General features: G+C 32.7%; 3 protein-coding genes across 4 annotated transcripts; all 3 read left to right on the forward strand.

The window, feature by feature from the left end:
- The first annotated feature begins 5,904 nt into the window (after nt 1-5,904).
- On the forward strand, nt 5,905-7,095 carry LOC109188422 (protein LIGHT-DEPENDENT SHORT HYPOCOTYLS 10-like). Its single transcript, XM_019339088.1, has 2 exons — nt 5,905-6,704; nt 6,878-7,095. The coding sequence occupies exon 1, from the start codon at nt 6,105-6,107 to the stop codon at nt 6,672-6,674; it is 570 nt and encodes a 189-aa protein (XP_019194633.1). The 5' UTR covers nt 5,905-6,104; the 3' UTR covers nt 6,675-6,704; nt 6,878-7,095.
- An 8,409-nt stretch (nt 7,096-15,504) lies between these two features.
- Nucleotides 15,505-18,821, forward strand: LOC109188421. 2 transcript variants are annotated; one of them, XM_019339086.1, is made up of 4 exons: nt 15,505-16,319; nt 17,241-17,360; nt 17,465-17,569; nt 18,251-18,821. In XM_019339086.1, exons 1-4 carry the CDS (start codon nt 15,651-15,653, stop codon nt 18,344-18,346), a joined length of 990 nt encoding a protein of 329 aa, XP_019194631.1. In that variant the 5' UTR covers nt 15,505-15,650; the 3' UTR covers nt 18,347-18,821. The 2 variants fall into 2 exon arrangements, with proteins under 2 accessions (XP_019194631.1, XP_019194632.1); XM_019339087.1 differs by having other exon boundaries at nt 17,241-17,351.
- Nucleotides 18,822-22,978: 4,157 nt separating this feature from the next.
- Nucleotides 22,979-24,865, forward strand: LOC109188195 (multiprotein-bridging factor 1a). The gene is made up of 4 exons (XM_019338761.1): nt 22,979-23,193; nt 23,910-23,993; nt 24,339-24,421; nt 24,527-24,865. Exons 1-4 carry the CDS (start codon nt 23,061-23,063, stop codon nt 24,644-24,646), a joined length of 420 nt encoding a protein of 139 aa, XP_019194306.1. The 5' UTR covers nt 22,979-23,060; the 3' UTR covers nt 24,647-24,865.
- Nucleotides 24,866-24,882: the final 17 nt, after the last annotated feature.

The following is a 24,882-nucleotide window of genomic DNA, read 5'->3' on the forward strand; positions in this document are numbered from 1 at the left end:
AAGGGTGACAAATTCACCAATGAGGCATTTATATTTTATAACCCCCCCCCCCCCAAAAAAAAAAAAAAAAAAAAAACCCTCAATTTTACAATTTGTTATTTTACTTAATTTGGAATTATTACTTAGCTTTCAATCAGTGGCTAAGGATGCTAACAACTCCACTTCTAGTATAGAAATTATTGGCTTAAATGAGTCAAGTGGAAAAAGACTCAAAACTAGCACCAGAATATAATGGGGTGGTTAATTTGTTGGAAGGTGTGAACCGCATATATATTATCTTGATTAACCCTATATATTAAACACCAAAATGTGACAAATTAATTAGAGCGTGACTCTTATACTTGAAGTTCACGAGTTTGATTCTTGTCAACAATCTCTTGATGAGCTCGTTACATATGGTTGTTCTAATGTAGTTTATCTCTCTTTTATGGGGCAAATTATTATACCATGAACCAGGGTCCACCTTACATTGTGGATCTTGGTTCAAAATGACATTCAGATTAGGTGTTCACAGTCCATATAATATGCTTGCAGTTAACATATTACGAAGTATGTGTTTGTATATAAATTGAAAGCACAATATGTTAACTACAAACACATAATATATATGTTAACGTACTGCAGACACATAATATACAGTTAAAATATTTTGTATCTGTAGTTAACAAATTATGTGCCTTCAATTTATTTATAAGTACATAATTTATTAATTGAATGCACGTAATAGGTTAATTACATATACATAATTTTTAGACTAGAGTTTACAATGCAATGTGAACTTTGATCCATGATATAACAATTGTGTATGGGTTTGTGTGCTATTACATGTATTAGTGTATACTGTGGTTCAATGTTAAACATTAAACACGGTATAACAATTTGATTTGATGAGAGATGACATGGCATTTGGAAAGAGGTTTTTTTTTTTTTTTTTTTTTTTTTTTTTAATACTTGTTCTTGGTTTATTGATTATTTTTATTGTCATTACCTCATTGTAATTTTACTCATTTTTTTTACTGGACATTTATTTTAGCATACAATGTGTGTGATACTTGACTCGTCTCAATAATTTTTATTTTTTATTTTTTAAAAGAAGAAGAAGAAGAAGAAACGTTGAATAAACAGAAAATATAATATATAGAAAAACAACTATATAAGCAGCAAAAATTAGACATACATTATAGAGTAATAATGCTACATAAACTTCCTTTATTTTACTTACACTCTTTTCCTCCTGACGTGGTATTGTTTAATTGGGTTAATTATTACATTTTTTATTTAGTGGTGTGGCCTTTCAATTCATAGGCACCCAACGAATGAAAGCCACATCATGAGGCGTAAGAAGTATTTTCTTTCATTATAATAATAGGAAAAATCTATGATATTGATAGATATTAGTCCCTATTATACTTAGTACAAGCCAACAAGCTAAGTTTTGTTCAAAACTTATATTTTAGTTTGTATACAACATTCGGGCAAATTATGATGTGGAACCATGTTCACTTCTAATACTGTTCATAATTATGAATATATAGTTAAAAATTATGAACATAGAGTTGTGAACATAATTATGAATATAGAGATTCAATAATTGTGAATATGAAGTTCACAAATCATGAATATATAGCTTTATAATTATGAGCATATAATTCAATAATTATGAGCATAGAGTTCTGTAATTGTGAGTATAGAGTTCAATAATTATAAATATGAAGTTCAAAAATTATGAAAATATAACTTTATAATTATGAACATAGCTTTTTTTGAAGACAAAATGTTAAATTTTAATATGTAAACAAACTACTTTAAATTTTTTGAAGATGTCATTTTTAGTATTTTTATATTTATTAGCTTATCACAAAGCTAATTTTACCAAACACTTTCAATTATAACAGCTAGCTTGACAGCTTTTAGTTTTCAGCTCCTAACTTATAACTTAGCTCCGAGCTTATAACTTTTCAGCTAGGTTTGCCAAACAGAACCAATTAAGTTGTGTAGTTTTGCAGTAATTTTTGTGAAGTAAAAGGGGATGGTACGTAGTTAGTTTGAAATCAGGAAACAAAGGAACAATTAAGGCTGTAATTTCTAGTACGGACTTTATTCATACATGTTATATATGAGTAAAAGTTGAACAAAAACAAAAACCATGAAAGTTACGGACTAATGTAAAACAAAACATCACTGATCTATGGCCGTGCAATTGGATAATAATACGAATAAACATTATCAACACTACTGGCGATGGTAGCAAACTCTGTCTGCACAATTATGTGCATTTCAGATATAATTTCATTATCTACTCGCTGCTGTCACGTATACACAACTGTACGTGCAGTAATAATACTACTAATTACCAAAACATTCAAATTTATTGCGACAATTACACGCATATATGAAAACATTGTAATGATGCGCATATACAAGTATACTTATACATCAAGTAAAATTATGGAAACACGATACGTGCTTAGCTCATTGGTTCAGTAAACAGTATTTGAGAGGAAAAATTAATGTTTAGATCTTGACATTGACAGTGTGGAGATTATGTCCAAAGTGGATAGATTTATTGTGCATACCGGCATTTGGTCATATATATTAAATTAGTGAGCTACCGTGATTTACATCCCCCAAATACTATGTTGAGCTGGGTGTGGGGCCTTAGAGTAGGGGATTCAACATTTTGGGAGAAGAAAATTATGAAACCACTTTTTAACAAATAAGCAGTTTTAAGCCGTATTCATAACCGCCCGTAAGGAATGGAGGTCTACCCCTCCGGCCTTTCTCTGGATGTACTTTATTCAAAAAAAGAAAAAAAGAAAAAGCAGTTTTGTATTTTTTTTTTTTTAAAAAAAAAACAATTGTGTTTCTTAACAAAATAAAATGTGTTTTAAGGGTCTAATTGATAAACAATGTTTAATTATGATCGAAAGAAGTGTAAGTTTTTTGTTACTTAAAAAAATATGGCAATAGTGACAAAGAAGTTCCATTACAAAAAATTATAATTTCGACTCAAAATGATTGTTACACGTACATACATTATATGACTATCACATCCGGTCAAATCATAATATATGCAAGATAAAAGTTGGGGAGGCGGTAAATATATTTTTAAACTTTTTTATTTTTTATTTTTTATAAATTAAAGCACAAGAGCTTGTACGTGCATAGCATGTATAAATCTTTTGCTTGCCTTATGTTGTTTAAAATACACAACTTAGTTTTTAAGAACATTTTAAAGATTAGTTAAAGAATGGATTAAAATACACAACTTAGTTTTTAAGAACATTTTAAAGATTAGTTAAAGAATGGACTGTGCAAAGGAAAATGACAACTAAATATGTAAATTAACACAGGTAGTGTTAGAAATTTTAGCTAAAATCACATTTTTGAGTGGTTATTTTGTAGTATAAATATATGTGGTGTCCACTTTCAATTTGGGTCAGATTATAGTGGATTCGATTTTTTGCAGTGAGACAAAAAATCGATATATTGTACACTCAAACTGGTTTTAAGGGTATAATAATAATCACCTTCTCATCGGCAAATTATATTGGACCATGGTCCAAAACAGTGTCGTTTCTTTTAATGAAAATAAACGGCACCCGTTTCGCGTAAAGTAGCTTTATTTGTATAATATATTCAGTTTCATTTTATATACATTGTAGTTTCATTTCAACACAACTACAGTTTATTTTGTTCCAACTACAGTTTCATTCGAAATTATATATATACAATAGCCTTATTACAGTGAGACATGTTATTGAATTTCATTTTATACACACTGTAGTCTTATTACAACACCATTAACTTATAATTCTAATTCAACGACTACGATTTCATTGGACAATATACACCCAAATATGAGAAATTGTTATTCAGTTTTATTTTATGTACAGTACTGTAGTTTCATTACAATACAACTACAATATAATTTCGATATAACTACAGTTTCATTTAACAATATAATATAAACTCAAATATGTGAAACTGTTATTCAGTTTCATTTTATATATACAATATATGTAGTTTCATTGCAACACAAACTACAATTTATCATTTTGATATAACTATAGTTTCACGGGACAATAAACACTCAAGTATGTAAAACTGTTATTCCGTTTCATTTTATATATACTGTAGTTTCATTACAACACAACTACAGTATTATTTTGATAAAACTACAATTTTATTGGAAAATAAACTCTCAAATATGTGAAACATATTATTCAGTTTCATTTTATATATATTGGGGTTTCATTTCAACACAACTAAAGTATCATTTCAATTCAATTACAGTTTTATTTGATAATATAAAGACAATATGAAAGATAATTTTATTTTAGATAGACTGTAGTTTCATTTTGTTATGAACACACACACACAAAAAAAAAAAATGGGCTCTGTTAAAATGTAACGGCAGCCAACGCCGAAGGCTAGACCGGTGCTCACTGCGCACAAGGAGCCCCCCTCACTTTGAGAGGTTGCTCCCACACTGTCGCTGGTGAGACTTAATCCCTGGTCATTCTTCCAAAGTTTCACCTCTATAACCAGTTGAGCTACTCATGCGAGCTTGTTGTTATTATTATTGTTATATGGAAGGGTTACCCGGTCGACAGGCCGAACCTTACAAAATATTCAGATGTATCGGCACACTTTTTTGCTTTTTGTTTTTGCTAAAAAAAAAAAAAAAAAAAAAAACTCAAGCTACGGCAGTGAATAAATAAATCAGTGGTAAATTTATAAGTATTGCTTTTTTAGCTGAAAATTCCACTTTTGATATTTCAATTGTTATGCATTATGACATCTTTTAATTTTTTTGAAATGTAGTCTTTAATAAATTGTTAATATTTGGAATTTGGATCAGAGGGAGGGGGTCAACCAAAATGCTAGACTAATTAATGGCGTCTAATTATAATGGTTCTTCAATTAACACTTGAATATAATGATGGGATATAACTCTGCTAGATAGCTAGCTCTACAAGACAATCTGCAACATGATTCTACCCCTTGAACACATACTTGATTTGAGATCAACATCTCATTCCTTAGTTTGCACCTCTTAATAATATTTCTTAGGCGGCAATGTGGAAGTATGCATCCCTTAATCCAGTTAATATGTTGTCAATTTAATCTTTTGAAAATAAATTTAGGCGGTGTTTGGTAAATAATTGTTAACTGATTGGGTTAGTGAGTTTGACTAGTTGATAGCATTAGTTGATTGTAGAAAGATGTTTGGTAAATCATCTTTTAGTTGATAGCTGATTACATGCAAAGTGATTTTCTCAAAACGTTGTTTTGAGCAGCTTTTTGAATTTTAGCATTTTATATTAGAGCAACAAGTTGTTACAAAAAAGTTAATTAATTAAACACTCATATTGATTGTTTAACCAAATCAAATAGCTAATAATGGTCAAATAAGTCAAAATTAATTGATAAACTAACTATGTTACCAAATAGCGCCTTACTCGACAACATTTTTTTTTTTTTTTTTTGTATTTTGTATTTCCTCATTTATGAAAAAAAGACTCTACCTAAGAAACCCTAAACAAAAACATTGTCTAGCAGTTACGTTACTAGAGAAATTAAATTGACAACTCACTAAATAATTGAGAGACTATATTAAAAAAAAAAAATTAACAAAGAAAAATAATGTTATATATTTCAGAACGCTGAAAGGTGCGATTTTCTGTTTTCTTACTTGAAGGTGTCCAATATACCTCCAAAACGTCTTAATTACACTTACTCACTTAGCTAACCTAGTTGTTAAGGGTTAAATCAAATGCTAATTTTTGCTAATATTCTTTATAATGATTGCAAGGTTGATGCCAGCTCAAATTATAAAAATAAGGTAAAAAAATATAGTATTTAAAAAGCCTGTGCTTACTGCTAATATAGTAAAGGAAGAAGAAAATAATAGAGCGAAGGAGAAAAAATGAAAAAAGATGACCTAAAGGAGCTCTCCCAAGGTCCCATGCCATGTCTTCTCAGCTCCCCCATCATTTGATCTCCCGTCTCCGCCATTAGCAACCACCACCTTCTTCCTCCTTTCTTCAATCTTCTTATTATTCACCGTTAGATTTTCATATCATTTCAAATTTTCAATCATGATGTCATCCGGCGATCATCAAGGGAGGGAGTTAGGGGAGGGGTCGTCATCGTCGTCTTTGAGACCGGTGGCGGCGGCGGTGGTGCTGCCTCCTCAGCCGGTGCAGCTCAGCCGCTACGAGGCGCAGAAGCGCCGCGATTGGAACACATTCGGGCAGTACTTGAAGAACCAGCGGCCGCCGGTTCCACTTCCCCGCTGCAATTACAATCATGTCCTGGATTTCCTCCGGTACCTCGATCAGTTCGGGAAGACTAAGGTTCACTTACAAGGCTGCATGTACTTCGGGCAGCCGGAGCCGGCGGGGCCCTGTACTTGTCCCCTCCGCCAAGCGTGGGGCAGCCTGGACGCGCTCATCGGCCGCCTACGCGCCGCCTTCGAGGAGAACGGCGGCTTGCCGGAGAGCAACCCCTTCGCCGGCAGCGCCATCCGCCTCTATCTCCGTGAAGTTAGAGATGCTCAGTCTAAGGCCCGAGGAATCCCCTACAAAAAGAAGAAAAAGAAGAAAAATAATGCCCTCCCGAAGCCTAATAATGACGAAACGCCCAGCTTCCAGATGCAATCCTCTTGATCTCTCCCTCCGGCTTTCAGGGCGAAAATGGTAAAACTCTTCCTCTCATCTCCTCCCTTCTATTAATTAATTAATTAATGATGTTAATTAGCACGAAGCTCAGTTTTCTTAATTCATATAAATATAGTAATTAATAATATTCTTTTCTTTTCGGATTAAACTAAACTAAAATGTTTTTAATGTAAGGTTTTTGCTTCTTGCAGACAAGAACATTAGATCTAGCTACTATGAACTTCACACTTCTCCTCGATGAACCCTAAAATCAGAGTCCAAAAATCCTAGATCTGCATTTCCTTTTATTTTATATTTTTCTCTTTTTATTTTATTTGGGAGAGGGGTGTTGATTTTATGTGCATATATTTATATATATGTATGCTTCACCTCTATGTCTGAACTAAATATGATAAAATTTTGTGTAATCTTTAATTTGTCTGGTTTTATGATATGATGTTGGCTAGCTTGCTGCCATGTATGCCCATTATATTCCATATATATAATATAATATTAGATGAATAATCAGTTCTTCATTCAATTCATTGATCTTGTTATAATATAATGGGATTTTGATTTATTGATTTTCAACAACATTAATTAATAATCATTCATCAAAGCTTGACTTTATGTTTGCTAAACGACTTGCAAACACCATAGCCCATCTGTTGGCTCGGAATACCGTTTTCAATCCTGGTGGTAGGGAGTGGACAGATAGCCCTCCTAATTTCCTTTCTGTTCCTTTATTGGTTGATGTTTAATTTCTTAATGAAAGTCCCAAGTTTATTTCAATAATAATAATAATAATGATCAATCCAAGCTAAGGTTTGAAGTCTATGGTTTCATGTTGTGAGATCTTATAGCTTAAATGCAAGAAAATTATTCCAGTTCTCACATATATACCATTAATGTGTTTTGTTGTTCCCCTCATATCCATACATTGAAATATATCATATTATCTCATCATAACTGGATTATATAACATTTTGTGTGGACTGAATCACAACAATACTTTTATACCATATATAGATATGCATAACCACCGCAATATTTAGTGTGTGAGTTCACAATACCAGGACATATATATTTCACCGACAAAAGACTAAGAGTTAAAATATAAACACAAAGGAAAGGACTAACTTTTATAAACTCAAATGTCATGAAATGTCATTTTCTTAGCTTTAATTGGTGTTTGTTTGTAGCTATATAGTGATCTATGATATAATATAATTATTGTGATTGGATGAATATATTATGCCCCAGCTAGCTTAATTGGACGGTTCATGCAATGTTGTGGTGACTGGTGACTAGCTATAGCTAGTAGTAATAATATTTTTAGTAGTAGGAGTATTAATCAAGCATGATCAATTAACCACGTACAATTATATTTTGTAATACAACATTGGCAACAAATGATTCCAAGGTTATAGTACATTTTTGTTCCAATTAGGAAGTTTCAATCACATGTATGCATTAAACCCCTAGACCCCACTGTACCTAATTAACCACTCCTAGCAACCTTTAATTTCGTAACTCCACACCCATAACTTACAATTACGTCAAAAGTTATAGTTCATAGCAAATGCGCAATTTTATTTTCCTATGTCGCCACCCGCCATATTTTCGAGAGGCAAGTCGGGTGCGGGACTTGGTCCTTCAAGTATCCGTCCAACAATCCTCATCAAGCTCTTACCATTACGTCAAAAGCTATAGTTCATAGTAAATGTGTAACTTTATTTCCCTATACCGCTACCCGCCACAGTTTCGAGAGGCAAGCCGGGTGTGGGACTTGGTCCTTCAAGTATCCGCCCAACAATCCTCATCAAGCTCTTACCATTACGGCAAATAAAAGCTGTAATTCATAACAAATGCGCAACTTTATTTCCCTATACCGCCACCTGCCACAGTTTCGAGAGGCAGGCCGGTTGCGGGACTTGGTCCTTCAAGTCTCTGCCCAACAACCCTCTAATCATCTGGTGTTTGACTTGGTCCTTCACTGGCCTCTGTCCAACAATAATAATAAATGTATAACTAAACTTTAGTTAAAATGAAACGCACCATTCAATTTGTTATAGAGCATGAGAAGTTATGAGTTCTAATCTCTCTAAGGGGAAGAAAGTAGCTAGGATGAAATCAAATTAAAGTTGCAAAGGGAATCGAGTGTGGTCAATTAGGTTTCTTGTCTGTGCCCTATCTTCTTGTTATTCTATTTGTGTTGTGTATTGTTTGCATGGAATTAGTACGACAACTTGGGTAGCTGCTGCATGTCTGCCTGTCTGCCTGTAGGACTTTGTACTTTGTACATGTTTGAATCAAAATAATCAGTGGTGTACGTGGCTCCAATTTATTACTACTTTTTCTTTTATTAATTAAAATCAACCGAAATAAATTACTGCATATTTATTTCAACAAATCAAATATGATCGAACACAATTAAAGATAAGATATTATAAATCTAAATAAAATCATAAGACGAGTTTCACCCAAAATACACTTGTATAAATAAAAAATATTATGAACTAATTAGTTATCATTTATTATAATATTCAAAGATTTTGATTTGCTATATTTACAATAATATAATTTTATTGCGGTATGCCTTATTTCTTAATTTAGAAAGGAATGTCTGGATTATATATTTGCTTTACACCTTTCAGTATTTATTGGACAAAAACAGAAGTAATGTGAATTTTTTTTATATTTAATTATAATAAATCTCTCATTTTCCACTGTTGTATGTGTTGTCACATTTGTCATGTTGCGGGTCATTTTTTTTTTTTTAATTTTACATAATTTAATGTGAGGTTGGTTAAATATCAGTATTAGTTGGTGTCTTGGTGGATGGTGGCATACTAACATATATAGATGGTACTTATATATATCCGGGCGGGCGGGGCTCTTTAGTTTTGCAAATAATAGACGAATTGAATAGTGATATGATTACCAGAACTATGTGGTCCAATGGTATCCGGGTTGGACTTCCACTTGAAAGGTTGTGAGTTTGAGCCTCAGTGGAGGTGTTATTAGCTCTTTGTGTTTCAATAGGTTATGTAATAGAGCTAGTAGCATTCAAAAAAAAAAAGAATAGTGATATGATTCTTGTAATGCAATGCATTTATTTCCCATCATTTCTTATCAGCTTTTTTGAGAGACAAGAACCTTGCTTGTCCTTCTCTTTAATTTTGTTTTATTTTCTATTTGCCATCATACTATACTGTGGTCTTCTCCCTCAACAAAACTTTCATACCAACTGCGACTTTTCACAACCACTTTAATTTTTTCCCCCTTCAAATGCTAAAATTTTAATAGGAATAAGGTTCAAATTAGCCACTGAACATAACATGAAAATGCAATTAGGTCATTGAACGAAAAAAAAGTGCAATTAGGCCATTGAACACTCCAAATGTATGCAATTTCACCTGATAGCAGGTTACCATCAATTTTAGCAGGTTACCTGCTTACATAGCAGCTGAGTTGACATTTTTAAATAATTTTTAATAAATTTTAATAATAATAGTTTTAAAATAATTAAAAAAACGATGGTAAGCAAGTAAAATTTAAAATTTAGGAAAAATGGCACTTTTTCCCCCTTTGTTATATACTTATAGCACTTTTTCCCCCTAAATTATTTAAATGGCAGTTTTTCCCCCTGGTATATTAAATGGACATATTTACCCTTAAAATAAATATTTCATTTATTTTTCTTCTCCAACAAATTATAACCACGATTTGAAAAAATAAAATACATTAAGTGTTGAATTTAGAATATTTTAAAAATAAAAAAATAAAATTTTAAAAGAAAGTTTGAACCAACCGTTCAAATTGGATCCAAAATTGTGAACCGACGGTTCAAAATAAAACTCAAACCGCGATTATATATACTTATATGTGAGAGTCAATATAAATGCGAAAAAAAAAAACATACACTATTTTCAAATATTATAATTCTAATTTAAGCTATTGCTAGTAGTTATTCCGATTTGAACCTCCGGTTCACGGTTCAGGATATATTTTTTTCCAGTTCACGATTTTAATAAACGGAAACCCAAATATTGGGTTATGTTATGAATCATAACCGAAATTTTTTAATTTGATTGCTATAGTGTTTGGTTCAGTTCGAACCGAACCGTGGTCATCTCTACGTATAAGCAATAATTTGTTGAAGAAGAGAAATAAATAAAATATTTGTTTTAAGGGTAGAAATGTCCATTTAATATTATCAGGGGGAAAAACCGCCACTTTTATAATAATTGAGGGGGCAAATGTGAATGCATGAATAACTCAGGGGGAAAAACTGCTATAAGCATATAACACAGGGGGAAAAAGTGCCATTTTCCCTAAAATTTATTATTAAAATTTATTTTAAAAAATTAAAATTTATTATTAAATTTACTTTAAAATTTATTAAAAATTATTAAAAATGCCAACTCAGCTGCCACGTAAGCAGGTAACCTGCTACAATTGATGGTAACCTGCTATCCGGTAAAAATGCATACATTTGGAGTGTTCAGTGGCCTAATTGCACGTTTTTGGTGTGTTTAGTGGCCTAATTGCACATTTTTTTTTTGTTCAGTGGCCTAATTGCATTTTCAGGTTACGTTCAGTGGCCAATTTGAACCTTATTCCTTTTTAATATAGCAATACTATAAAGTGCACCAGTAATATATGAGTAGGGGTAGATCCAGATGGAGGGAGGGAGGAGGGCAATGGGGCGGTTGCCCTCATCCCCAACCCCTATATATATATACTAGTTTTTTACGCGCATTGCGCGATTGGGATAATGCCCAATGTTTTTTTTTTTTTTTTTTTTTTTTTAATAAGTACTTTAAGGTATATCAAGACAAAATTATATTGGAATTGTTCATGCATAGATAATTGAATGTTGAATTTGTGTATTTAAATAGGCAATTCTAAGTTTAAAAATGCAAGATAATATAGTCAAAGATTGATTATAATTGTCACTAAAATAATTGTATAAGTATGGTTGAAATCAAATACGGGACATAAGGGAGAGCAAATAAAAATTAGGGCATAAAATATTAAATATATACTAATATTGAAGAGCTTACTGCTGATTGTCAAACAAGGACACTTCAATTTGTTGTGTGATTTGAATACTCTTTTTGTCAATAAATCGCCCAAGTAGTTAATATGATTGGCTTAATTATTATTATTTTTATTTTTCTAAAACAATTATTATTATATATTATTATTATTAATAAATATATGTATACCCTTAGGTCATTTTACATGTTAATCTAAACAGTTAATTTTTTCAAATATCTTTTTACCAACCGTTGATATAATTCGATGGTCAAATCCGTTAATATAATCCGCTAACGCTAACCGCTAACTGCTGATTGTTAAACAAGGACATTGCGAGGTAATTCTCACTTCAATTTGTTGTGTGATTTGAATACTCTCTTTGTCAACAAATCTCTCAAGTAGTTAATATGATTGGTTTTATTAGTTATAATTTTTTAATTTTTTCATGATATTAATAAAATACTTGGTAAATAAATATATATCATTATTTTGTATTTTAACTTTGATATTTAATTAAAAAATAGTGCACAAAAAAGATAATAGACAATGTAGTGAATATAATCAATTGATGAATTTGAATGTAAAGAATTTTGATATTTGAGAAAAATAAAGACAATATAACTAATGGAATTATTTCTCTTATTTAATTTATTGATAATGAATAATGTTTTTGTTGTAGCTACTAAATTATTCTTTATAATTTAATAAGAGTAAAATAGAGTACTAATTATGCCAACTTTGATTGGGATGATGTTTGAACCTAAGACCTTTCTTATTGAAATCAATGAGTAAGTTAACGGTGAACTAACAGAAGTTAACGGAAAATATAATATTTAACGGATAATCATATTCATTAAGGATAAATTAGGAAATCTTAAGGAAAAATTAAAATCTGATTAATATGAGCCATTCATTTGATTAAAAAAATTGACCGCTATTTTTTCTACTCATTATAGGCCTAACTCTCTTGGGCTCTTATTAGTATAGTAGATATGTAGTGTGCAGTGTGTAGTGACTTTTAAATAAATAAGTGATGTATATACAAATTAATATTGAATGATTAGATGGTTTAACTGTTCATTTTTTAAGTACTATTGACTCTATTACAATAACATATGACCTCCAATTTGAAAAAGTCACAGAGGTGTTATTGTGCTACAACTTGGCTACTCATTCTTAAGAAATTGTTATCTCAAGTTTAGGGGTCTAACCTCATTGTCGCAAGTGCCTTCTTTCACTTTACAATGTAGCTTAATCTTTTTTTTTTTTTTTTCCTTAAAATTGTGATTTGTAAGATTTATTTCAAATTTTAAATTTATAATTGTACTTTTAGTTTGTGACTTGTGACTTTGTGTGTTTTTTTTTTTTTTTTGATCCTTTTTTTTTTTAATATTAATTGTGAGATATATATAATCTAGATTGACTTGTGATTATTCATATCAAATTTTAAAATCTATATTTAATTGAGTAATTTACTACTTATATTTATAATGTATGTTAATTTGTGATCATTAATCTCTCTATATATAGAAGATAGATGTAATATGAAAATGTAATTTTTTATTTTTTATTTTTGAAAACATGAAAATGTAAATTTAGTTTAGTGAAAAATGAGAATGCATTGTGCATTTGTGCCAGAGTTAAAACCCTTTTTCATTAAATAAAAGGACAGTAAAAAGTAACCAGTTTAGGCCTACTCAGAACACCTCGTCGTCCGACAAACAAAAAAAAAGACTGTAAAAAGCTACTCCGTACATATATTCCATGTAAAAAGGACATGTACTCCCATTTTCTACTCTCAACTTTTACTCACACACACACAAAATCTTGAAGTAGACACTTGTATTGGGACCCACATAGAAAAAATAATTTATTAGTGCCCGTCATATCATAGTGTAAAATTTAAGGAGTAAGATTTGAGGGTATATATAAGTTCTACTATATGAACTCTCAAATTCTACTCCCTGATTTATACTCTCTAAGATGGCAAACCAGGATTGATTATTTTCATGTGGGTCCATAAAAGTGTCTATATCAAGAACATGTGAAAGGGAATACAAGTTGAGAGTATAAAATGGGAGTACAACAAGTATTTTTGGGTATGTATATGTAGTAAAACTCATATTCCATTGAATTTTTGGCTTTAATAACTACATTTTGACTAGAAGAACAAAAGATTCACTAAAACTTACCAACCCTACTTTCCCTATAAACTAGGCCATGAAGAAAATGTTCAGTAAAAGCAGCACTTTTATATATGTTAAAGGTTGAAACTCTCAGAAGGCTGATTTTTAAGAATCAATGAAATCAGTAAATTAAAAGGGATCCTATCTTCCTCTTTAATGAACTGTATGGGAAGAAACTTTGGAACCGTATCATCAAACTGAGATACTAAAATGGCACTTTTAGCAGGTTAAGATCAGATTACCCTGTTGTTTTCTCACAAGGAAGCACTGCTCACTTTATCATGGAGGATTGTGTAGTTTGAGCTGCTAACATTTCTGGAGTAGCAGAAAGAATCATCACTATTTTCTCGCTCTTTTCATCCAACCAAAGATGCAAGCTTGCATCAATATAATGTACCAAACATTCAGAGCATTTGTGACACTGAAAGAAATCTTATGACTCTTCCCATCTAATATCAGTCCTAACAATGGAGTTATCTGAAGGGAGATTGAAAGAACCAATTCCACTAATCGGCCTCCACATGAGAGGATTTACACCCCCAGTATATATCACAGTAAATATATGGCCAAATTGCACCTATTAGTTTACCATCCAACCTGACAAGAACATCTCTAAAAGCTCCATTCCCAGGAAGATGAGTGAAATTATTCACAGTCATATACTCATTAGGAGGATTCCCATACCAAAACTCATCTTTTTTCGTGAAATGAAACATAAACCTCCAAGACAGCCCTATAAACCCTTTGACCGTGAAGCCTCCGTCTAAATGAAGGACAATAATGTAAATACTCATGTCATCTACGCTGGCCAAGATGATAGTTGAGTACTAAATCTGTAGTTTCACAATAGTGGAGGACCAAATCGGTCATTAACTCTAATTTTAATTACCAATTTATAATTATAATTTTAAATTTAAATAAATAAATAAATAGTTTTGGAATTAAAAAAAAAATTCAAAAATTAAACAAAAAAATAAATACTGAATAAGTCAGTAAACCAACAAATAATATTTTTAAAAAATTATTTCAAATTTTTGATGATAGTGAGTAAAGAAACGGCTCGATGTTAGTATTAACGGAGTGACACTACAGTGTATTTAAACCGACACTGCCTCACGTATTATTTTTATATTATCAAATGAAATCGCAGTTATATCAAAATGATATTGTAGTTGTGGTGAAATGAAACTGCAGTATATATAAAATGAAACTGAATAACATTTCACATATTTGAGTATATATTGTACAATGAAGCTGTAATTATATCGAAATGATCATGTAGTTATGTTTTAATGAAACTATAGTGTATATAAAATAAAATTAAATAACATTTTCACATATTTGAGTCTATAAATATCGAATGAAATTGTAGTTATATCGAAATGAAATTGTAATTATATCGAAATGAAACTGCAGTGTATACAAAATGAAATTGAGTAACAGAATTACTTTTTTGTGGAAGGGTACGGAACAACACGAAACGGATGCCGTTTTATATTTCATTAAACAAAATGACGTCGTTTTGATCATGGTGCATAATCGATTATGCACCGCGGTGCACGATATAATTTACCGTAATCTGGAGGAGAAATCACTTTCTTCAAAACGACCCGGAGACATCTGCTCTGTAATGAGCTAATGAAGTCCTAATAATTTCTTTAGGTTTCAAAATTCAAAACCCTCTCTGCCTCTCTCTCTGTCTCTGTCTTTTCCCTTCAGTCAAACGATTGTACTGGTACCTCACTGCATTCCCATGGATCCACTCAATAGCCCGAACCCGATTAACCCCCAACAAACAAAATCAGGCGAAAACGAGCCCGCAACTCCCGAGCTTTCCCCAGATTCCGGCATAAAATGGCCATGCAATCCCAGCCCTAAACGGCCGCCGACGGATGAGTTGGGTTGGCCCACTGTGTGGTTCCCACCCAAGTCTGAACCCCGCGTGCTAACCCCCGAAGAGCTGGCCCGTTTGGCTGATGATCAGGCCCAGCAAGCGGCATGGGATGCTGTGACTGAATTTCTCAGGAACACAGACATTGCCGATGACGACGACGAGGAATACGACGATGAGTACGTGGATGTAATCAAGTACGAGAACGGCGAGCTCGATGAGGTGCTCGAGGAAGAAGAGCGCAAGAGGTTCGATTTTTTCGTGAATTTGTTCAAGGAGGACAGTGTTTTAAAGGAGTATTATGAGAAGAACTGTGCTGGCGGAGAGTTCAGATGTCTGGTCTGTTGCGCTGTGCGGGAGAAAGCTTGGAAGAGGTTCAAGGGCTGCGCCACTTTAGTTCGCCATTCTCTTTCCATTGCGAAGACGAGAAAGAGGAAGGCTCATCGAGCTTATGCAGAGTCTATTTGTCAGATATTTGGATGGGACATCAATAAGTTCATTCAGTCTTCGGATAAATCTGCTGAGGCTCAGGTAATAATCTTCCAACTTTGTGCTGTGATTTTTGAATTTAATTAGTTCATCGTGTTAGAATTCATGGATTTGGAACATGACAAGTCATACTGCCATTGTTTCTTGCTAAAATTATATATATAAATACATTCTTGAAATTCTCAGGTAACATTGCTTTGGATTGTATCAAGAATTTCAAGCATGTTCTTTATGTTAAGATACGAGTAACTGTTGTATCATATGCCATGAGAATGTTGATTACTCTGGTAACCATCTTTCAGGGCGTTTTGTTGGAAGGAAGGGAAGGAATTAGGGGGGAAAGAAATTGTAATTCGTAGGAAAAAGAATAAGATGGGAATAAAGTAGGAATTCAAATTACATTGTTTGGTAGGGAGGAATAGAATTATTGAGAATGAAAAGGGAAGAAGTGGTATAGAGACTAAAATGTTCTTGTGTAATAATAATACTAATAATAATCCAGGGTAAAAAAGTTTTTTTTTTTTTTTTTTTCCTTCCTTTTTCCCTTTCCTTTCCCCATTGAATTGCAATTCATATGGGGGAGGGTATGAATTGCAATTCAACAAAATGAGAGAATTACAATTCTCTCCAACCAAACACTATAATTCAGGTGGCCAAAGAATTATGTTGTAATTGAATTGTAACTACATCCAACCAAACAGCCCATTAGATGTTGCTGGTGTTAGAATTGCTAGTACAGGTTGTATGTGGTGCCAGAAGGCATATGCTATCAATGAAAGCCTGCTTGATAATCTTGTATGATCTTCACTGTCTGAGTTTACTTATGTTATTTTCCTTTTAGTTCATTGTAATTATAATTTTAGCAATTTCTTAAGTGGTGACAAATAATAAAACAGATTATGTATGTCTTGTTTGAATCTGATTGGGTTTATAGATACAATTAACTGCTGTATCATATTGCAGGGTAACATTGACAAATCTGGTAAAGATGGCTTGGACCTCCCTTGTGATACTGTGGACCTTGTGAAAGTTGATACTGGAAATGAGAAAATCAAAAGTGGTAGTGGATCTGAGGTATTGGAGGATAGCTATGCCTACTGTTACGAGTTTTAATGTACTTTGTGCATTTTGGCTAGCAGTGATAGTTTATAATTATATTGGATTATTAAATTTTGTTATTTTGATAGCACAATTCATTGGCTGAAGTTGACACTAGCAAACATGTTGAAGTTCTCAGTGGTGATGTTCAAGATGCAGAAACTGTGAATGCAGAGCGCTCGCCAAATGGCCCGGTGAGAAACTATTTCTAAATATCCTCATTACTTTACCTGTCCTCTTGTACACTAGTTGTGGACTATACTTTGCCCATTTTATCTATATACAATTATATAGTTAATTAGGTGAAAGCTAACATTTGTAGGAAGAGTCTTTCCGTAACCTTAATTGATATGTGGTGACCTATTTCACTGGACATTTTCATACTTTGAATACCTGCACAATTGATGGAAAACATTGCAGTGCACTATAAGCTACTTGAATTTTGTATTGTAAGTTTAGTATGATTTTTGTTGTTGTGAAGGCATGATTGGTATTTCCTCGTAAGACTGTATGAAGGCTGAGTCCGGAGTGTTTTTATTGGAGATAATTCATTAATTGTTGTTTTCATAGGAAACGTTATGCAATGGATTTGTACTTTGGCAGTTTAATGTTGTATATCATTTTACTCATTTAGTATAATACCCTGCTAGCCAAGCTCTGAAAACACAATCATCAGCAATATATTAGATGCATTTCTTTTTAATTGAACATTTGCATGGCACAACTTTTGCTATTTTCGGATGAGCTTTGTATGAAGCTCTGAGAGGCCATATCTTTCGTTTTTTTCACATCATATATCTACTATAAAATCCAAATAGTTGTAGCAATTAAATTATGCTTTAGCTTCTCATTAATCAAACCATTCTTATCTGCAGGAGCCTGCAAACGTGCATTGTGATGTTGCACATGGAAAGGATCATCAAGAGGATAATGTTCCCAATGACCTCAAGGAAGATGGTGTTCAGAACTGACCAGGAAAAGATGTTGACCCACTTAACCATGAATCCAAGATTAGTTTTCTTAGCTCTCACCCCAGACATGCTTGTTAGTTCTCGCATTTAGCAAGTGTTAATAGTCTAAGAATTGATATTCGTAGTATTTCTCTGTGTTGTGCTGGAAATGTTGATGTGAATGACGTTGAACCAGCCTTTCCGAGGATCTGGCAGTTGAAGTTTAGAAGCGCATGATTGTATCCAAGGTTGGTTTTCTTAGTTCTTATCCCAGACATGCTTGTTAGTTTTCTCTGATGGCAAGTGTTAGTAGTCTGAGAATTGACATTGGTAGTATTTCCTGTTTTGTGCTGGAAATTTTTGTGTGAATGACATTGAATCAGCCTTTCCAAATATCTTGTGGTTGACTGTGATGGGCTTCAGTTTACACCTTAAACTGGGCCATCAAGTTATACAATTATTTTACCATGGGCCATGGTCCACTTTACAAGATGAAACATATACATAATGTTTATTACGGAGTAGTAGTATATCGAAGGTTCATTTTTTGTATATTGGATGTTCATTTTTTGTATTGCTGGGCCATTTGGCAAGCCACATAATGAAGATAACTAATTATCTATTGCCACATCAAGAAATAAAAATAAGGGAATAGAAATAGGGAGTATATGTAGTAAAACTCTTTTTTATTAGTATTTGGTATATGTATTAAAATATAGCTATAATTCTAGTTTTTTTTTTTTAATTAGTATTAAACTTTTGATTTTTGAGGTTTATTATACATTTGTATTTGTGACTTATTCTTTGTGAATTTTGCTTGTTATCAATCGTGGGAATTATAATGTAAATTCATTTATGATGCTATCAAAAATTGAAATTTTTTTATAGTTGAACAATTTAATTAGTAACTATATTTATAATGTGTGTTTATTTGTATGATTTATAATGTGTCATGTATGTTATAATAAATATTTAAATTGATTAATTTAAATGTAATATATTTTGTGAAACTTTAAAATAAAGTCACTCTTGAGAATTCATTTAACCAAATTAGTTCTTAAATTTTTTTAGTGTGAGTCATTGTATTCGCCCCTTTCTTAGGAATCTTTAGCTCCTTTTTTTTTTTTTTTTTTTTTTTTTTTTTTTTTTTTTGGGTTAGATGACATGTTTTCTCAATTAGGGTACAATAAGAGTTCACACACCAAAACGGACCTTAAATGGTTAGAAAATCTAAATGGGTTTTAACCACTCACTCCATACTATCTTTTTAACTGAAATCTGATATTCTTTTTCTGATTTTACTTTCAATATTCATCTCCTTATGTAGCAGTATGTGATTGGATTAATAAATATATTCTTTTTTTGTACATTAAGAGGGGAACACTAGAAGATAATTTGGGAAAGAAAATTTATTTATTTTTTTTTAAATATCCCTCTCATTTATTGGTAGTAGTTTTCAGGATTTTGTTGTTTCAGTTCTCTTTGTACAGATGCAATTTCCTTTTCATCATTCGGTTTTGAAAAGATATTTTGATTCGTTCTCATCCGTCGCAAACTGCAACAGCAACATATTATACACGGAAGATTGTCCCGTACACAAACCCTATTTCATATGCACCACGTATTTGGTACATTGTGAATGGGGATAAACTTCTAACCAAATAATATGAAAAGTCTTTCGATTCCCGGAATGAAAACAAAAGGAATAACAATGAAAACGATTAATATATGATAATATGAGTTCTATCTTATACTATTATTAAGGGTGTATGTGTTTGGTTCATGGGTTTACACATTAAGAATGAGAATTAAAATCATAGTTAATGTTTGGTTGATAATTTTTTAAAACACAATTATAAGATTTGATTATCTTTTCAATTAAAAACTCAATTTCCTAATTTAAAAAAGGTTTCATTCCATCGGTAATATGATTTTTAAGTTTGGATTAGTGCTTTTAGATTTTTGTATTGATTTTTTTTGTTCATATTAGTGCTTTGGATGCCATTATATTAAGATCAATTGTTTTGACTTTTTATTTTTATATTTTAAAACATTTATTCTCATTATAGAGTCATACATAACCAAACATCAATATTGATAATTATTTTAATTCCACCCTACTGCCAAACATGCAAAATACTTTCACAAAAACTCATATCATTACCAAGTATTTGATCCTCATTCCGATTTCGATTTCGATTTCGATTCTATGTGCGAACCAAACACACCCTAAGTTTTAAAAAACGCATAAAAAATACGGGGTAATTATTATAATTTGATTAGTTTAAAAAATATAAAGTGATATGGAGTATATGTCAAAAAAGTTTTATTGAATTGTAAAGATTTAAGCATAAAATGATTAATGTCAAAAAGTCCTATTAAATTATAAAGAGTTAAGCATAAAATGATTAATACTATTTTTTTTTTCTCATTCGACAGTATAGTAGTAACATTTTTGTTTTGAAAAATAAAATATTAAATAGGCCATTGAACTTGTTATATATGTGTAATTAGGTTATTGAACTAAAAATATGTGCAAATACACCGTCAAACAAATAAAAAAAAATGTACACTTTGTATTTTTAATAGGTTTAACTTATATTTTTTTTTTCTTTCTTTCTAAATTTGTTAATTTTGGATTTTATATATATATATATATATATATATATATATATATATATATATATGGGATGCTGTTCATGAACTATTACATAAGAATAGAATAATTCAATATACTTTCGTATAGTAATTTTAGATTTCTTTCGCAAAAAATAAAAAATAAAAAATGCATAGGAAAAGAAACCCAATTCAGTTTTTTTTTTTTTTTTTTTTTTTTTTTTTTTTTTTTGAAAAGTTAACCAATGGATTGTATTTATAGATAAACTGAAATAGAGTCAAGTGGGACATCGTCCCAGTACATCGTAGAAGGAAGCGTAAAGGCTGAAGTAGCTAAAGTATGAGCTAATAAGTTCTGTAATCTAGGAATAAAAACGACAGAGCAGGAAGTAAAAGCAGACATATAACTCCTGCAACTATCTATGGCATAGCCAATGTATGAGCGAGATGGGTTGTCTAGTGTAGATAAGTACCACTGCAATGTTTGACAATCCGTATGAAGCTGTATAGATTGTTCACCTCGGGCCCTTAGCCAAGAGAGAGCCTCTTTACACGCAAATGCTTCGGCCATAAGTGAGGAAAGCGCGCTGAAGGCCGAAGTAAAACGATCGCTGGCATCGAGTAGGACCGCCCCGACCGTAGCCGAGTTTGTCCCTTGGTGATACCCGGCGTCCACAAAGCATTTTCTTGGCCTTGCTATGGTGTTTAGGGGATCGGGCTGGTGCGGCAATGGACAGAGCAGCTGTCCGGCAGCAGCGTGAGGCGCTGTGTGACTTACCGGCAGTGGCAGTACGGTCGTTGAGGAGTGGTCCGGCAGTGGCGTTGCAGCAACGGCTTGGTCGTGCGGCAGTTGGGCGGTGGCTCGACAGTGTACGCTCCGCCAAGCACGCATAGTGGCAGTGGCTGCCGCAATTACACTCTTTGGTCGTGGTAGACAGGCATCTCACACAGCTCCATTCCGTGCTCTCCAAATATGATATAAAATTACAGCGGCGTAAATAATTCCATTAGTGCCTATAACATTTATGATTGCACTAAACTATTCATGGAAAATATTTGTTATAATATTGGGGAGTGGTAGGTTGGATTGAGCCCATAGGGAGCTTGCATAGCCACACAACACCAATGAGTGCATAGTGTCTTCATTCATGATTGTACACATGGCACACATCGGATTAACATCCACCCTCTTTATAAGCAAATTATTGGTAGTCGGAAGGATATCACTAATAGCTCTCCATAGGAAGGTTTTTCCACTTGGGTGAGATTTTTAATTTAAACGCCCCATTATTATCATTCTCATAATTTCCAATAATGCATCTATAGTCATTCTTGACAGAGTAACAACCATTTAGATCCCCGTACCAATACCATGTATCATCATAATATGAGAAAATTGATATTTTTAGGATTTTAAGTATATCAACTGGTTGAAAAAAATATCAGTCGAGAATATATTGATCCCATTAACCAGTGTCCTGAATAAAATTAGAAAATAAAATTCAGATTTACTATATTGTAAAAAGAAAAATTAGAAAATAAAATTCTTTTTTAGTTAAATTACGAGGTGTCCTGCACTATTTATATTTAACTAATCCTTGTTTGTATCGAGAGACTTAATTAAGGGACAAATTATGATTAAATTTAAAAAAAAAAAAAAAAACTAAGTTCGTATTTGAGCAGAATTAAAAAAAAAAACTAAGTTCGTATTTAAAAAACTAAGTTCGTATTTGAGCAGAATTAAAAAAAAAAAATTAAGTTCTTTTTTTTGAATGTTACTGGCCCTATTACATTGTAGTATCTGTCCATATACTTTCTCAACCTACTGAAACACAAAGAACCAATAACGCCTCCACTGAGGCTCGAACTCGTAACCTTCCAAATGGAAGTCCAACCCGGGTACCATTAGACCACATAGTCTTGGTAAAAAAAAATTAAGTTCTTAATTGAGCAGAATTGTGATATTCCTAGAAAGACCGACCCTAAAGCCACAGAAAGTGGTGTATATAAATGGCAGCTAGGCAGAATGCCTCCCCCAATCCTCACAACTCAGGTTCACGACCCGACTGAAACATCTTCTTTAGAGAGAGAAAAGTAGGGAATAGATAGAGAGAGAAAGATGAGTGGGATAACGCAAGACTGGGAGCCCGTGGTGATCCGCAAGAAGGCGCCAACCGCCGCCGCTCGCAAGGACGAGAAAGCCGTCAACGCCGCCCGTCGCTCCGGCGCCGAGATCGAAACCATCAGGAAATGTAATTTTTTTTCCTTACTCTCAATGTTTTACCCGCACATACGTATATAGATGCCGTAGCCATCGATGTCGGGTCTGATACGGCTTTAGGGTTTCTTTCTCTGACGATTTGTTTTGGGGGAACTGATAAGATAATTTGTCTCGATTTCTGCTCGTTTAACTTAATCTCTATTTTATTCGCTTTTTATGATTGGAGATTCTCCTATTTTTTCTTTATCCTCTCAACTATGGCTTTTCATGATTTTGTCTTAATATCTGGATTTCTTTTTGATTATTATACATTATAATGGTCATAAATTGATGGCCAAGTTGTATCTTTGTTACCTGGTTGCCTTTTGATTCTCTGCAATAGCTCTTATAGCTTAAGGTCGCATCTATTCCTTGCGATGGCTAATGCCTAGTTGTTATTCATATAATATAATTGGGTGGTATTAGAAAATTTGGATTTTTATTGGTGTTATATTGTTTTGTATGTGGAGGATCCATTTTTGGGTTTTTGTTTACCTTCGATGATGAGCCTTTTATGTTGAGGACAAACATTGTATACCTTGGTTGAGTTTCTTCTGTGCTAAATGATGGTACCCAGAATGGTTGGTTTGTCTTTCTTGCCTGTGAATCAGTGAGAATAAGCACGATCCTTGATACAAAATTGTAATTGTAATTGGGTGGTGACTGGTGAATGAGATGAAGTGCTCACAAGTTTATTCTATTCTGCAGCTAATGCTGGCACAAACAAAGCTGCCTCCAGTAGCACTTCTCTGAACACCAGGAAACTTGATGAAGACACAGAGAATCTGACTCGTAAGATACCTTTTCCCTCTGGATTCTGTTATTCATAAACATTTCATGTTGAAGTCACTCATCTTTTTTTTTTTTTTTTTTTTTGAATGTCTTTTGCGTTGTTTCTATTGAATAATTTCCTCTACCCAGAGGCAAAAGTTGTCACAACATCCTTCCTTCTAATTAAGTACTGAAATCATACGTCCATACTGTTCCGATTTCCAAATTTTTTATTACCCAATGGTGCTGATAAGTATCTGCATCCTGTTTTCCTTGATAGGATTTTATCCCTTTCATTCTTTACTAGTTTGCTGCAGCAAAATTATACTTGCAACTTTTCTGTGCTAAATTTGTCGACATTCCCAGATCAAAAGGTGCCAACTGAATTGAAGAAAGCTATTATGCAAGCTCGGCAGGATAAGAAATTGACCCAATCTCAACTTGCTCAAGTATGTTTCTCACGTTATCTTTTGTTGCTCAATGTCACAGAGTAAAGGGGTGTTGTTTTTGTGGCATTGAATAAAATCCTCATCCTTTTCTGTTTGTGTTTGCAGCTCATAAATGAGAAGCCACAAATCATTCAGGAGTACGAGTCTGGAAAGGCAATTCCAAATCAGCAGATAATAGCGAAATTGGAGAGGGCTCTTGGTGCGAAACTAAGAGGAAAGAAATAAACTTTAGTCTTTGCGAAAATAAGCCATTTTCAGTTAACAGTGTCTGTTGAGTCCTAAAGAGTGGTGTTGTACATGAACCTTGTTCTTTGATCTCACGTTTAATCCACTGTTGTGCTCAGCTATGGAAGTTATGGCTTTAAGGACAAGATTTGCTGTGTAATGTGATTGTGTTTCAGTTTACAATAAATATGAGGTGACTGGTTGTTTGATTTCTCTGTTTCATGATATTATAATCT

This window comes from Ipomoea nil, unplaced genomic scaffold (assembly GCF_001879475.1).
Source record: "Ipomoea nil cultivar Tokyo-kokei standard unplaced genomic scaffold, Asagao_1.1 scaffold1421, whole genome shotgun sequence".
Lineage (NCBI taxonomy): Eukaryota > Viridiplantae > Streptophyta > Magnoliopsida > Solanales > Convolvulaceae > Ipomoea > Ipomoea nil.